We start from the raw sequence: 15,478 nt of genomic DNA, 5'->3' as shown, positions 1-15,478 counted from the left end.
CTACTGAAGGATTTGGAGAATTTTTTTTTTTTTTTTTTTTTTTTTTTTACTGTGTAGTGCCTAATACAAAGAGTGGACACCTGAAAGTTTATTGTTTTGGGGGGTTTTTTATTAAAAAAAATCCTGTTACCACTAACAGAAAAGTGTGTTTTGCATGATACTTTAGGTAACTTCAGTATCACTGCACTAATCTTACATTCTCATTTTTGAGAGAAACCTTATACCTTTGGTCTGTGTTATGCCTTGAGCAATGCTCAAACCTGCATATCAGAATGTGATACATATGTAATTACGTGTAAGTCCCTGTTTACATGTCAGTCTCTGACCGTTGTTTGGGAGGTAGTTTACATTCCGACAGTCATCAAGTTTTCAGCTGTATCCAAAGTTAGCAAAAGTTGTGCAACTTAGTTTTCAAAACGACAACAATTTTCTTTGCTTAACTACTCATAAGAAGTCACAGACAGGTTAGAAATTAAATAACGTGCTGCATTTTCAATGGTATACATGAAATTCCACATAGATAACTACCACAGTCAATCCTTGTAGTATTTTCATTCCTTATTGTAAGGTCTTGGCAAAAGAAAACCAGAATCTCCTATGTATGGATCTGGCATATAAAATAATGACAGTAAGAAAACCTGATCTGATCTGTGAGAGGATTAAATGTTTACACAATGACTTTAAAATATTACTGCTGTACAGAACATATATACATCCTATCAGAAAAACAAGGAATCTCTGAAGGATATTATCCTGGAACAATCTTGTGTTCTGATGCTGTTTTCTAGGGCTTCAGGTTATTCCCTCTTTTTCTTTTTTTTTCCTTTCCCATTGTTATTTTCAGTTGTACCCATCTTAAATCTAATTAAAAGAGTTGTATTTGCCAGAGCCAGCTGACATCCCAAAGGAGATGTTTTGCACAAGCCTGTTTGAAAGTCTGAGGAATGGGTATTTGACTCCGTAACTCTGCCTGGTTCTGTTCACTTGGAGACAAAGAATCTATGCCTTGAATCCAGATTTGGATTCCCTGTGGTGCCCTCTTTTTCCATTGTTATGGCATCATTAGAAACACCAGCCATTGCTCTGTTGCAGTACCATTTGCTACTTGGTATCAGTCCCTTAGTAATATAGCAGGGTAGAAGATGGAAGAGGCATTCTAAAATGCTTTTTAAATAATTTGAATCTTTTAATGTAAACAGAAAGCCTGTAATTTGTTCTAACAGAGCATCTATCCATGTAAGTTGTCTTTTATACATAATAAAATATTTATACATAATTTACAAGTTCTGATTCTTATTTTAATTACTATTTATAATTGCATTTTTCTTTAGCATCCTAAAGTTTTTAACTTGTTGGATAGAACTAGAAGATTCACTGCTCCATGGGAAATTACTAGTTCAGCTAGAAAATATGGAGATTCTCACAAGACTTTAAGGTGTGTAATGACCTGGCAGAAGGAGAGATATTGAGTACTGTCATTCTGGACAAAAGATACTGGCACAGGTACCCAAGAAATACGCTAGGACTGACTCTAATGTTAATGTTTTGATGAACTGCTAAATACATAGAAGAGAATGATAGAAAAAAGGCTATGAAGTGTAAAAAATCAAACCAAAGCAACAACAACAACAGAACCCAGAATGTAATAGAAATGGGCCGGAACTGAATAGCAAAAGACATGTATGTAGGGAATAAAATTTTTTTTGTGGAGCTCAAGAGCAGATAATGAAATATGTAGAGGAAGCCCTACATGATCACAGGTGACTAGAATTTGCAAATGTGTTGGAATAATGGAAAATAGAGCTTACAGTGCATGGGAGGCAGTCTCACCTATTTCCCCCCAATCTCTATGAGAGATACTTCATCTCAAATGCTCTGTGCAGTCTGCCTGAATGTTCAAGAAAGGTGGAGTTTGATATGGACAGGTAAGGAAACACTATGCTCATGAGGTTAATAGTTTCTGTGAGTGGAGAAAGTGTTATACTACAATGCTTGTTCCTCTGCCTCCCTGTGGTTTGCTTGCAGGTCAAGCCTTGGCACATCTGGATGCTGTGTAACCAGGACCTTAGAAGAACTTGTTTCTTTGGACACAAAACTGCTGACATGGCTTTGCTCCTTCTGGTTGGATTTGATAACAGGCAGTGGAAATATGGATGTCTGCAAGAGACTAAATGTATCCTCAAAAATTCTCATGACATCAGTCTAGAAAAGTGAATATTGTGAGAGGACATAAATGTTCTCCTCAAATCCTTTCAAGTTAAGGTGTTTACTCCTTCAGGTAAAGGCAATGCTTTTCCAAAACGAGTATGACCAGTAGCAATTAATAAACTGGTGTGGAAAGTTTCAAGCCATCAGGAGAATGAGAGTTTAGAAAACTTTACTGTGAGACATGATGAAGACCAAAAGAAAAAATAAAATATTCCCAACCAGCCATGAAATGATGGAGCATGGTAAAAAGAATTTGTAGAGTTGTTTAGAATTACGGTATTCAGGCAGTCTGTTCCCTGTCCTTACTCTCCTGTAGGTTCATAGGTGTGGAAGGAATCTGCGGGGTCAGCGGTGAAGTAGTCACAACTCCAGCAAAAGTATGCCAGTGGTGAATGAAACTTAGGAGCTGCTTAAATTTCCCAGCAGTGACGTGGCCGTGAAGATGGAGAGTAGTGTGCCTGGCAGCTGTGCCCATGAGCGAAGTAGGCACTGGGTGTGTATTTGGAGCTAGAAACAGAAGAGCTGTGCTGTTACATGGGACTGGGAAGGAGAGTGGGAGAGCCACTTAGAGTGGTGTCTTTAGGGTTATACCAAATATCACAAGAGGTCACAGTTCAGGAACTGGAGAGGTGAGTTGTGGACTGCATATAGGATGGGGCAGGCTGAGAGAAATGGGATGAGGCAAGAGCAGTTTGGGCACCTGATGTGTGCACTATTTGCACCATATTAATTAAAAAGGCCACTGCTGGTTTTGATCATTGAGGTTTCTTCTTCCTGTGTTACGTTGTCACATAATGTTCATAACATTAAAAAATGCTCTCATATAATTACTAAAAAATTACATATTTGGTAAAGACAAACTTCTCCTGTGAATGCCCAGATAAAAACTTGAAAAAACTATAACAAGTCCCTAATTCTCAGTGTTCCAGAACAATGCTACTTGCACTGGCAGGCTCCTATGGTGGCAGATAACTGGAGGGTTTTTCACCTCCAGAAGTGTCACAGAAGTGTCAATAGAAGATTTACAGGGTCATGTCAAAAGCAGATGGTAGGATGATTTAAAATGCTACCAAGTGGTAGTCACAGCCCTGTACAGCTTCTTAGGACAGATGTAAATACATATGCCAGCACAATCACTGTGGAAAACAACTGGTTGTACACATTGAACCATTCTGATTTTTTTGCCAAGTGACTGTCTCTGTATATATTGAAGCAAGATAAAGTACAGTTCACTGGAATGTGTGTTGGAAAATATTGTGGTCCAAAGTTGCTACATATTTCTTATTCCCATATAGGTTTTCATCTAAATCTTACAACTGCAGTATTAAATAATAAAGTTGAATGGGAAAGTGTGAATAGTAACTGTTTTAATACCTGCTAATTTAAAAAGTATTTTTATATATATGTACAATAAAAAGAAAAATATTTTTTCCTCTGTGATTAACACACACATTCACATACCTTTATCCCTTTCAAAGGGTACTTACAACAGATAATATGTATGTGTATACCAAGGGCTTGGAAGTATTATTTATTAATGTTCTTGATGAATTAAAAAAAAATTCAAAAGACGAAAACAGGTAGATGTCCATATGGATGCCAGGTGGGTATTTAAAAAATAATCTAGTCTGAGAGTTTCCCCTATGTTTCCAACGGCATTCTCTTCAACGGAACTACTGAAAATATTACACTGTGTGTTTGGTACGTACCACTAGGTGGTGCTGGCATAATGGAATGTGACTTTGGAAAAAAATTATACATATATGGCTAAAAGCAATGTACTTACTACAGATTAGTAAAAATAGAGTAGTTTGGTTATACTTGTTTGACAAGAACTCTTAGACCTTTAATGTGCAAACGTGCTCAATTTGTGTTCATCTTTTGCATATGCCTGCTCAAAATGGGAATTTGCATGTAAAAAGAGTACAGTATGTCCAAAGTTTCCTGCGGGCTTCCTTAGAGAAAATCCAGATTTTGCAGTGCGGAGATTTGTCTTTAACAGACTTTGTTAATCATTGAGCTTTGACACCCCACCTGTTATCATGCAAAATTCAAACTAAAGACAGATCCTGCTCTGAAGAGATCACAGTCTAGGTGAGATAAGACTAAAGAAGACAGGAAATAACTGAGGGGGATATTTGCCGTTTTTCAGGCGCTATTGAAGTAAACATTGCAGTGAACAGGAAATCTTCTGACACTATTTAAAGGCTATTGTACCAATCTTAGCAATGTTTGAAACATAGTGTTTGCCCTCAGGGGTTTATCCAGTTGGGAAACAGTTGCCTTGAAGTGTAAACTCACTGAAGCAGCCCTCTTTAGTCAGATATAAGGAAAGCTGGAGTCAGGGATTTTGGAAGGAAGTGTCTGAGGGATAAACACTGCAAGAGAATGTTTGCCCCCACAGTTAGGTTTCAGGATAAGAAACACTTAGACAAGTCTTTCTTCCTCTCAGTAGCTCAGCTTGTGAAGCTCTTAGTCTCCTTTTTGCAGATAGGAGTGGACACTTGACTTTGCTTGGACATTCCCAAATACTGCAGAGATAATCTTATCTCAGATGCAAAAAAGAAGCATTGAGTCTAGATGATCAGACAATCAGAAACTGTATGTGGGGAATCATTTACACATATCTGGAAGGGTTTGGTTTAAAAGTCTTCATCCAAGATGTCACTGAAAAAGCATTCAGTATTTCATTGTCACATTTATAGATGTTTCTTTTATGGTCACAAAGTCATAAATAATAAATGCATAATAATCATGATAACTTATCAAATACCAGTTATTTTCAGATAAAATTGTATGGAATAACATGTAATTCTTTTCACAGAAAGAAGGCACCAAATTCATCAAAGAAATAATAATTTAGTATTTGCTAGTCAGCTTAGTTTTGCAATATAAATAGATACCAGCTCTGGAAAGTTTGGTCAGCCATTTGTCTCATCTCTATCCCACACTGTATTTTAAAGGTGGTTACAAAATATCCCAACTTTGCAGTTTTCTGAGACATATATCTCGGCAGGCAAAGCTTTCTAACTTGTGATGTAGTCGATCAGTCACACTCTCACTGGCAAAGGCTGCAGGGAAGGGCTGTGGTTGTCCATTCATTGGGTTTGTCAGACTACATTGAGGCAGGAAAGATCTAATACAGCCATGCTACTCTGCCAAAGCAAATGTTTCCAAGGCTGTAAATTTTAGGCCCACTCAGAATACTTTCAGTGTGTTAAATTCCACTTACTGCATCTTCTGAGATTGGGTCATCTTGATTGACAAGGCCTTATTTGTGAATGTATAGTAGAGATTAATGTTTTAATCTGTCACGACACTGGGTCGCATTGGAATGCAAGAGTAGTACTTGTAACTACTGCAATTATGTAGATGTATAATTTGGTATTATGTATGTTCATAATTATTTTTTGATGTTGGCATTTCCCCACCTCAGAGTATGGGAGAGACCAAATGAAATTTATGCTATTATTTGGCTAGAAAATAATTACAAATAGTATACAGTCATCTTTCTACTGGCACAGAAAATAGTGGTCTATTAATGAATCTCTGTAATGTGAAGTGATTAAAATACCAAATGTTTGATTCAGGTAAAATTAAAATAAATTAAATTACAGAAAAATAAATGGTGGATAGGAAATAACCTTATGTTTCCCAGATGATGGGTCAGGTCAAGGTCCTAAGACTTTTCCACTGAGTTGGCTTCTTCTCAGAGAATAAAATCTTTCCCAGGCCTTTGCTTCATTTTTATGACTATTATTGTAATTGCACAGTGTTACGAAAAAATGAGAGGAAAAAAGAATTAATTATTTTTAGGTATCTTTAAGATAAGGCAACAAATGAAAGCACTCCCAATTCTTTGTTGGTTATGAACATGTACTTGTCATTTAAAGTTTGGAAGTTTAATGTTGGACAATTTGACTGGAAAGAGTGATGTTTCGCATCATGAGGATCCATTATTCATTTCTCAGAAATTTGTAAAGAAGGACTAAAATAAGGAAGCCTTGTCAGGCTTTACTGTTTCTATGGAGTATTTTTTAAGGAGATGGCAACTGAAAGAGGGCTAAGGATTGCTAGCTAGAAAATACTTCCCTTGACTGGTTTCTGTGGTTTTTATTGGTGTTTTTGGTGACTACTGCTTCTAACCAAGGGGCCAAAAGAAATACATATTCAGTATAGTCTTTGTGATCAGCTGGACATTCCTATGGGATGGGTGGCAACCACTAATTGCAAGATAATGTGGGACTAGTACTTGTGTCCAAAGAACTGTCTCTATCCTTCCATGATCAACGAGCAGGAACCTGTAAAATATTTCTATTAAAACAAGCATAACTGATCTGATTAGCTTTATCAAAACATGTCTAGGACACTGTTCCATACCCCATATCTTTTCAGATATTATATAGGAAGATGAAGACTTGTTTGCTGTGATAGGATAATTAATTAAATATCTCCAGGAAACATTTCATTAATTGCAAGGTCAAACCTTCTTGTTCTCCTTCCTTAAAAAAAAATCTTTCTAAATAGAATGGGAATACATAATTTCAGCAGGAAAGAACTATGTGGTTTTAGGATTACCACACCCCTCTGAGGCTATAAGTAGATGTAGTATTGGTAGGATTTGCAAGTGACTTGTATCTACTTGTTGCTCTGCCTGGGGAATGTAGGGTTGCTTGCCTTACTAAATTTTCACTGTGTAAATCTTGGTAAACCTGGATCTTGGCATGCTAGGAAGGAATATTTTTGTTAGTTTTAAATTTAGGATCTCAGAAGATCTGACAACATACATACACCCAGAGGACGATGCTATGCAAGATTATTCTCATTCAGGCGGTTTGCTTTGTCTTGCTGTGATGGAGCTCACTAGTGCTATGTAGACCAAAAACAGTGTTCATTTTTAAGAGCTGCCTTTTTGGTTTCTCTTTGTTACTGGTTTCTGGAAGCTTGTTTTCCAACCAGCACATTTCTGCAATGTATAAAATAAATTTTTCTTTACCTCCGTGTTCAAGAGAAAGGTATAGCTTGTGACTTAAGGCTGTGAATGCCTTAAAAAATTGAAAACATTGAAGCAATTACTTCATTCTCCCTGTCCTTTCATTTTCACTGTTTGGCATTCGGATTTTGGCATTTTTTCCTGTATGTACACCTATTCCTTTGATTACAAAAGGTGGGGTTTTGAGAGAACATTCTGTATTGCAAAATTCATAGTAAAGACACTCAGATGCTGCAACATTTCCAGACTTGTGCTCTGGCTCTTACAGTCGTAGAAATAACATGCATTTCCATCAGTTATGCAATGACAGGTAAAAAAAAAAGATCACAATTTAATATGTTTGGTTCATTTATCTGGTAGTGTTTCCTTGTTTTAAAATGCAATTTACAAACAAACCCAAAATTTAAACTGACATCTAAGTCTATTCTTTTATCATGCTGATGACCCTGATGCCTGTATACACAAGGTTGTGACATATTAAATCCTGGAGGATGCTCACTTTAAGACTGTAAATGTTTTCTGCTGAATTTGGCAGAGAGGCTTGAAGATGTCAGAACATTGAATGACATGTAAAAACATCACATAATTTGTGAAGAGAAGAGAAATATATAAATTCTGACTAAGTGACCCTCAATTCTAAGTCTCTATAGTATTCCATTGTCAATCATGGATCAAATATTTGTCCATGAACGGAAGAGAAGTGCTAATTTACCAAAGTTGGAAACAGCTCTGTATTTGCATCAATTAAGTATAATATTTAGAATTTAGGTAAGAATTTCATCTGGAATAGGAAAGAGCTGTTTCCAGTAAAAACCATTTTCATGGAACTGTTTACACTTTTCTTTCAGAATGGCTTATGCTTCCTTCCTGGTTTTCTATGTGTGTACCATCACAATATATGGACCCACATTACTTTTAAGGTGGAATATTTGAGTGATGCAGCTGGTATTTAAATAATTTCAGTGATCCCAATGCATGAAGGCTTCCATGTAGTAAACATATACTTTTATTCTCTTAAGCCTGTACTTTCTTTCCACCACTGAATAATGGTGTCACAAACAAATCATATGCATAAAGTTCCTTAAAGTCCCTATAATACACAGAAGCATTATTTTCCTCTATCTTTGTTTTTTAACAGCTATGAATACATTTATATTGGTTTGCCTTTAAGAAAACGAGTAACTTTGAGAATGGTTTTTGCAGAGAACTGCAGTTAATTTTTAAGTTACTTACTGTGGGTCATTGATTCTTTTGAGGTCTTCATTGTTTTTCACTGAAGCTTTATGAAAGTCTTTAGAGTGATAAAGCCTGTGGTGGAACAGGCTGAGTTGTTACAGGTAAGAATAATTTTTTTGCATTTTTCTGTGTTGCATTTTATGCAGTCCAGTCCTGATCCTAGGAAAACACTATTATAAATGACAGTAAATATTAAATAGAATAGGTTGTACAGTAATGGTGTATTTGATACATGCAGAAAACTGCACTTGCCCAAACTGGAAAGTTAACATAATTTTCTGAAAAATCAAATCCCAGATCTCAAAAACAAAGAGTTGGATAATTTTGGAAACTGAACAAATCTGAGTAGATAGTGAGCTTACAGTAATTGAAGGTGAGATAGCTCTCCTACATAGTTTTCAGTGAATAAGTCACTCAATTTCGTTGCCGAGGAAATGAAATGAGGCTCTCTGTAAAGGGAAGTAAGGAGGAACACACTGCAACTGGGGCAACAGTTATCATTACCTAAGTGTACCTGGTGTGGTTACCAGAAGTATGAAATCTTGTGGACGTACATTTTATAGAAAGTATCTTCTGCATCTCACTGATAGTTTGTGCTGTTAAACGGTATCCTGGTGATATATCCTTTGTGTGATTCCACCAGATGGACTAGGTGTTCTACCATAGCTACAGATGGGGATAAACTGGCCCCATCTATTTGAGTAAATAATTAATTTTAAAAATGTTTTAATAAACAGTAGAAGGCTTCCAGACTTCTCAGAATAATCTCCAAAGGAAGCACATGATTCACTTGTCTGCTCCCACATTGACTGATGACAATGAAAAACTGAAAAAAAATTTGCTTCATAAGTGCCAAATTCCTTCTTTTCCTGCACAATGGGGCACATAGAAATTTTGATAAGCTTCTTGGAAGTATATTTGTGCACAGCTTATCCCATTCTTTTCTGACTTCATTATTTGTGAAGGGTAATCAGTCACAAATTCAGGGCCAAAGATCAGTTTGTGGTGGCCAAATCCACACAGGCAGAGAAAAAAATAGCTACATGCAGCTGTATCAAGCACCCAGACTTTCATGTGGATGGAAAAGGAATTTTATCTGAATTTTGAAATTCAGTGAAAAATCTGCCAAGGTTTCGAGGTTCCAGTAAGATACCACATGAACAATATATAACTCTTTAGAATTCAAGCAAGCTTTCAATCAGGGGACAGTCTTCAGTGAGATATGAGACAAAGTTTTTAATGTCTCTAATTTCCTGCCTCTACCACTTTCTAAGGCGGTAAGTCTGAACTAGAAAGGCAAAGCTCAGCTTTGGAGCCTTCTCAGTGCTATGGTATTTGGTAGGGTTTTTTGTGTTTGGAACACAACATGAGTCACTTGGGTATCATCTTCTTTTTCTTGTAACAAGATAGTGAGGAGATTGAACAGAATTTGTGAGTTTGAGAGATGCAGGAGAGACCACCTTCTAGACACTATTTTTAAATCAAAGTTCTTTATCTTGGTTTTGGTCTAAAGGACAGAACACATAATCAGCAAGGTTTTATCTATTATTTTTATGGCAGAAACTTCCTGAAGCTTCCCAGCACCTTTCTGTGGGAGAACAAACAAGAGTTTGCATGAGAATATAGTCCGTCAGAAAGGACTTCTAAGGCAAACTAGATAATGGTGAAATTGATATCCGAATTACCCTTGATAATGTTATCATGTTAAAAGAAAAAAACAGAGGTCACCTTTGTGAGCTCTTTTGGAATGCTGTGCCAGAAAAATGCATGGTCTGCAATGGAAAGACAAAGGCAAGCAGGCTGTTTAAGGCAAGAAAAATGGGAGTCCAAACACATTAGATTTTGTTACATAGTATGTTTTGAGTAATTTGTTCTTTTCAAGATGCTGAATTTACTGTTTTAAATTAATCTGTCAACTGACATCACTAAAGTAAGAGAGCGATGCTGGCAATGAGTGAGGCGAAATGACTTACAGTGCAACAGCCAGAGTTAGAGTTGGAACAAAACTATGGATCCAAACAACCAGGTTGTTTAATATGTGAACTTCAACTTTGAACGCAACAAGAAATTGTGATTAAAATAGACCCATCTTGCATTATATTAGTACCTGGGGAGAAGGGCTTTGGAGTTCTTGAAATAATTTATTGTAAATAATATTATTTAGCATAAATATACTATAATTATAGTATATAATATTAGCATAAATATAAGCATTTTAACAATTCAGTAATTATATATTTATAAACATCTTTAATTAACTGAATTCTATTAAATATTTTTAAAAACCAGTAATTATACACTTAAAATCATAACAACTTGCTGAAAGGGAAAAAAAAAATCAATTTCATTGGGTTTTAATCTCTTTGTAACTAGAAAAGAGAATATAATGCATGGTAGAGACCACAGCTGTTGTAATTTTAGAATTATTTTATTTAAATGAATTAGATTATTCATGAAAGGTTTTGCCGCCAGTATCAGGGAAACCATTTTGATTATCACAGCTTGTAGCTCTAAACACGCAAACTACAATTAAAGTTCAAATCAGAAACACTAAAAATATGTTAACAGACACATTGCTGAAATCAGACTTTAAAAAATACATTTTTATACCAATTTAAATTAGGAATCATGGAGAAAACATCCTGCTCCCAGATGGACAAACTTGGCAAAACAGGAATAATAATAATGAGAAAAAGCAGTGTAACAACAATTTGTGCAATGAAGGGAATAAATTGTACCTAAACTACAAAATAATAGACTCCAACCCATTGAGCACTTAAGCATATGTTTAATTGTAAACAGATGAGCAGTTCATCTCCCTTTAATGAGACAACTGAGAAGTGAAATGCATTTATGGTGCTGAGGTCTACCATAGGCATTATTGACTAGAGTATTAATCAATTAAGAAAGCGGTAAAAATGGCAATGGTGAGTATGTACTTGTTAAATATGTGTGTTTGTGCTAGTGTGTTTGACAGATTTGTTTCTTCCCTATGAACTGTGTAAATGAATCATCCTGTCACCAGGGAGATGGACTACAGGTGGGTTTCATAACCCATCTGGCTTTCTTAACTTTAGCTATTTAAGCTATTCAGCTAATCTCCCTCTGTAGTTAAGGGGGAAGGGAGATGTTTGTTTTACCTTTTATTATCCTTTGAAGGTACTGATTTCTCTCTTTGATTATAAAAGGAGCCAAGGTGACTCAGATTAAACTAGATATGTTTAGCTGGATATAGCCAGGTGAAATGAAGACTCCTGGTGTCTAGTGTTAGAATCAATGAGACAACTGTGCACATATTGAACTTAATGGATCTCATCGCAAGAGGGGTGAATAAGCATCAAGTTAGACTTCTTTTAACTCTAGTTGTGCAGAATGTGTCACTAATGGCTTCTAAAAGGTTAAGCATCTCTGCCTTACAATGCTACACAGTACAAATTAATATAAACATTAAATTGCTAGCCTGTATGCTTATTACCATGTGCAGTCCAATTAAAATTATTTACATTTATAAGGTTGTAAAAAGCTGTAAGCTTGAGATCAATACAGTGGTGGATAGTTGTGAGGTTGAGGCCTCTCCTGTTCAAAAAGCAACAAGCTTCAGCATATATTATTTGGCTAAAATGTCTTATATGGTCATTCAGATGTACAGCCGTTCACAGTAAGTGGTTTCACTGGGTCATGCCAGGGGAACACCTTGTGCAACATACCTGGAGCCTGGCAAATGCTTTTCGGCTTTGGTGCTGATCCAATCAAGCACAGAAATAACTGGGAAATGACTCATGCTGAGAGGTGGATGCTTGCTGTTAATCCCAGCTTTTAAAATGCATACAGTTTGTCATCATTTTTCATTGTGGTGAATGTGTGTGTCTGGATGCTTTTGTTTCACAGTTGTCTGATGTTTGCCATGGACTCTCTTTTCAGCTCATGTGCTGCAATAATTTGCTTTTCACTTGAAAGGATCTAATCAGACAAAAATCCCTTCAAAACTAGTTTCACTGAAGAAAAGACCTAAGCAGGAGAAGTAAATATATGAGGTAGGATGGAGAGGAATGTGTTCTGACCCTGAAACATCTACTCTTTTAAATGTGATGTTAGAAATGTTTAACCACATGTGCATCTTTCACCCTTGAAAGCTCAGCAAATGAGAAGATGGGTGTGAGAGACAAAGGAAGTGGGATATTAATTATGTTTCCAGATCATACTGAGCAGTGAGATGCTGCCAAATTATAGATGATACTGGAGAAGAAAAGTAATATGAAAATACCTAGTAAGGCCAAAATTATGGAAAAAATCAGACGCATTACAGAAAAATACACAGTTTTTTATCTACAACAGATGAATACTAAATGAATAGTAAATACTAATAGTACAGAAATATGAATGCTAAATGTAAAGTCAGAGAGAAATTGAATAAATTTGTGTTTTGCAATACTGAGTCTCATCATGGGTATGCACAGGCTTGAGTCTGAGAATGCCTTATATCACTGCATTTTTCTCATCTATAACTGAAACACATGCCCAAGTATTTTATTAAATGGAAATATTATGTCTACTAACATAAGTGAAGTGTAGCACGGATTTAAACTGGTTTCTGAATTAAGGTTTTGTCATTAAAAAAAAAAAAGTCGTCATAACTAGCAGAGGTACTGTCTCATGAAGGCTCAAAAAGAGGTGTTGACAGGTTCTCTGCCCACAGTTTCTAATGGCTCTGGTAAAACAATTGTTTTTATTTTAAGTTCAGAATGAACAGAAATAGTACTGAAGCAGAAATGGAAACAATAAATGACAGTTAAGTTGGAAAGTCTGGCCTAGCTCTCTCAAGTTATCACCTTCAACATTTTTCTGTTGCAGTAGTGAGTGCTACACTACTCCTCATGTGTGTGAAACTTGAGGTAAAAGTCTTCACCTGGCAAAAAATAACTGAGTGAATTTGTCGTGGAACACAAGTAGGTTTTAGTGGCAACTTTCAATTAAAATGATAGTCTCCATCTTAAACAAAGGCAAATACAAGCTTGTTATATATCTAAATTGCCTGCAGAACAATGATTGGTCTGTACTGTACCCGGTACTGTGTGCACACTGTGTACTAAGCTCCCACAAAGAACTAAGATGAGTTTGCAAAACAGGCTAGGAAGGAAAGCTTCCCCATCACTCATCCAAGCCCTGGTGTGTGGCACTGACGGAAACCCTGGGGCCGAGTATTAGGATATGAATAATAGTGCTGAGGTGGTTTCCTGTATTCCAGGAACAGAGTTTCACAAAAGGTATTTGCCCAGTAGATCTATCAAAGGACAACCAAAGCCCTGTTGGGATGAAAGCAGTGGCATTAACAAAGTCCAGGCTCACTGAAGGGGGACAAAGGCAGACAAGGAGCAACAACTCTGAAAGCCAGTTCGGACCCAGCTGAGGAATCACACCAGACTAAGGCAGCAGGAATTCAGGGCAAGTTAGGTGTATAAAGCCCTCTGTGCAGTCATGGTTGGTTTTCTGACAAACGCCCCACCACTGCAAAGTATTCTGCAGGGGAGACACACCTCCCTCCACTGTCACCAGTACTCCCTAACTGGAACAGCCATCATGTGTAGCCATGCTGAGTCCAAATTCTTGTGCAAATTCAAAAATATGTTAAAAGCATTGACCACAGCAGAAAGTTATGTACAGACATTAATTAATTAGTCATCATAATCTTCCTGTGAGACAAGCTAGTAAATTGATTATTCTAGTTTTCAAAGAGACTGAACTGAGGTGAAGGCATTTACCAGGGATGCATAATAAGTTGATACATACATAGCAGTGTGCCCAGGTGGCCAAGAAGGCATCCTAGCCAATGGCATCAGAAATAGTGTGGCCAGCAGGATTAGGGAAATTATTGTCTCCCTGTATCTGGCACTTGTGAGGTTGGACCCCAAATCTTGTGTTCACTTTTGGGTTCCTCACAAGAAAGGTATCGCAGTGCTGGAGTATGTCCAGAGGAGTGCAACAAGTTTGGTGAAGGGCACAGGTCCTGTGAGGAACAGCTGAGGGAGCTGAGTATGTTTAGCCTGGAGAAAAGGAGGTTCAGGGGAGACCTTATCACTCTCTACAAGTACTTGAGAGGAGGCTGTAGCCAGGTGGGGTTTGGCCTCTTCTCCCAGATAACAAGTGACAGAACTAGAGGAAATGGTCTCAAGTTGAGCCATGGGAGCTTTAGATTGGATATTGAGAAAATATATTTCTTTACTAAAAGGGTGGTCAGGCATTGCATAGGCTGCCTAGGGAAGAATCGCTATCCTTGCAAGTGTTCAAAAGGTGTGTGGATGTGGTATATTGGGATACAGTTTAGTGGCGAACACAGCGGTGCTGGGTTAGGTTATGGTTGGGCTCAATTATCTTAGAGGTCTTTTCCAACCCTGATAATTCTATGATTAAAGGATGGAATCTTCTGAAATATCAGCTTGCCTTTTAAAATCAGGGGTTTGATTCATTTCCAGATACCCTTCCTTTAAAGAAATAAATTTCCCACTTTGTGCCTGTAAAGATCCAGGTATAATTGGAGAAGTACCTTTGTCTTTTGAATTTGGACAATCAGAGATAACAATTAGCGGTACAGATCTCTTAAAACAAGAATTTTGTTTTGCTGCAGGATGAAAGACTACAGCAAACTCATACCATCACCTAAGAGGAATTACTTGCGATACTTTCCAAACATTCCCGACCTGCCTGCCCTCTGCGGCACAGGCTGCGGCGAGGACCCGGAGGAGGCAGGGTGGGGGAATTCTGACCAAAACCTGCCCCATCCCTTCTCCCTTTACGGCAGCACTATCCCTTTAAAAGGCGGCCGGCAGAAGGACGGGCAGGCGGGAGGTGGCGGTGACGGCCCGGCCATCGCCTGCCCGCAGGGTTTTCCCCCCTTCCTGCCGGTCCTGTTCGCAGCCGCCCTTAAAAAGAGGAGGCAAAATGGCCGAGCTGGGCAGCAAGGGGGTCACGGCCGGGAAGATTGCCAGCAACGTCCAGAAGAAGCTGACGCGGGCGCAGGAGAAGGTTGGGAAGAAGGGGGGCATC

The 15,478-nt window shown here is 37.6% G+C and overlaps 1 protein-coding gene across 7 annotated transcripts in view; it reads left to right on the top strand.

Moving 5' to 3' along the window:
- The first annotated feature begins 15,272 nt into the window (after positions 1-15,272).
- BIN1 (bridging integrator 1) overlaps positions 15,273-15,478 on the top strand; it is a 97,733-nt gene continuing 97,527 nt past the window's right edge. For all 7 annotated transcript variants that reach the window (XM_071561686.1, XM_071561684.1, XM_071561682.1 and 4 more), the window contains exon 1: positions 15,273-15,457. In XM_071561686.1, the coding sequence (XP_071417787.1) occupies positions 15,374-15,457 (84 nt within the window). In that variant the 5' untranslated portion in view covers positions 15,273-15,373. The remainder of the gene's footprint in view (positions 15,458-15,478) is intronic.

Source organism: Pithys albifrons, chromosome 8 (assembly GCF_047495875.1).
Source record: "Pithys albifrons albifrons isolate INPA30051 chromosome 8, PitAlb_v1, whole genome shotgun sequence".
NCBI lineage: Eukaryota > Metazoa > Chordata > Aves > Passeriformes > Thamnophilidae > Pithys > Pithys albifrons.
Note: the sequence above shows the minus strand (reverse complement) of the source record. Positions and strands in the feature narration are given on the sequence as shown.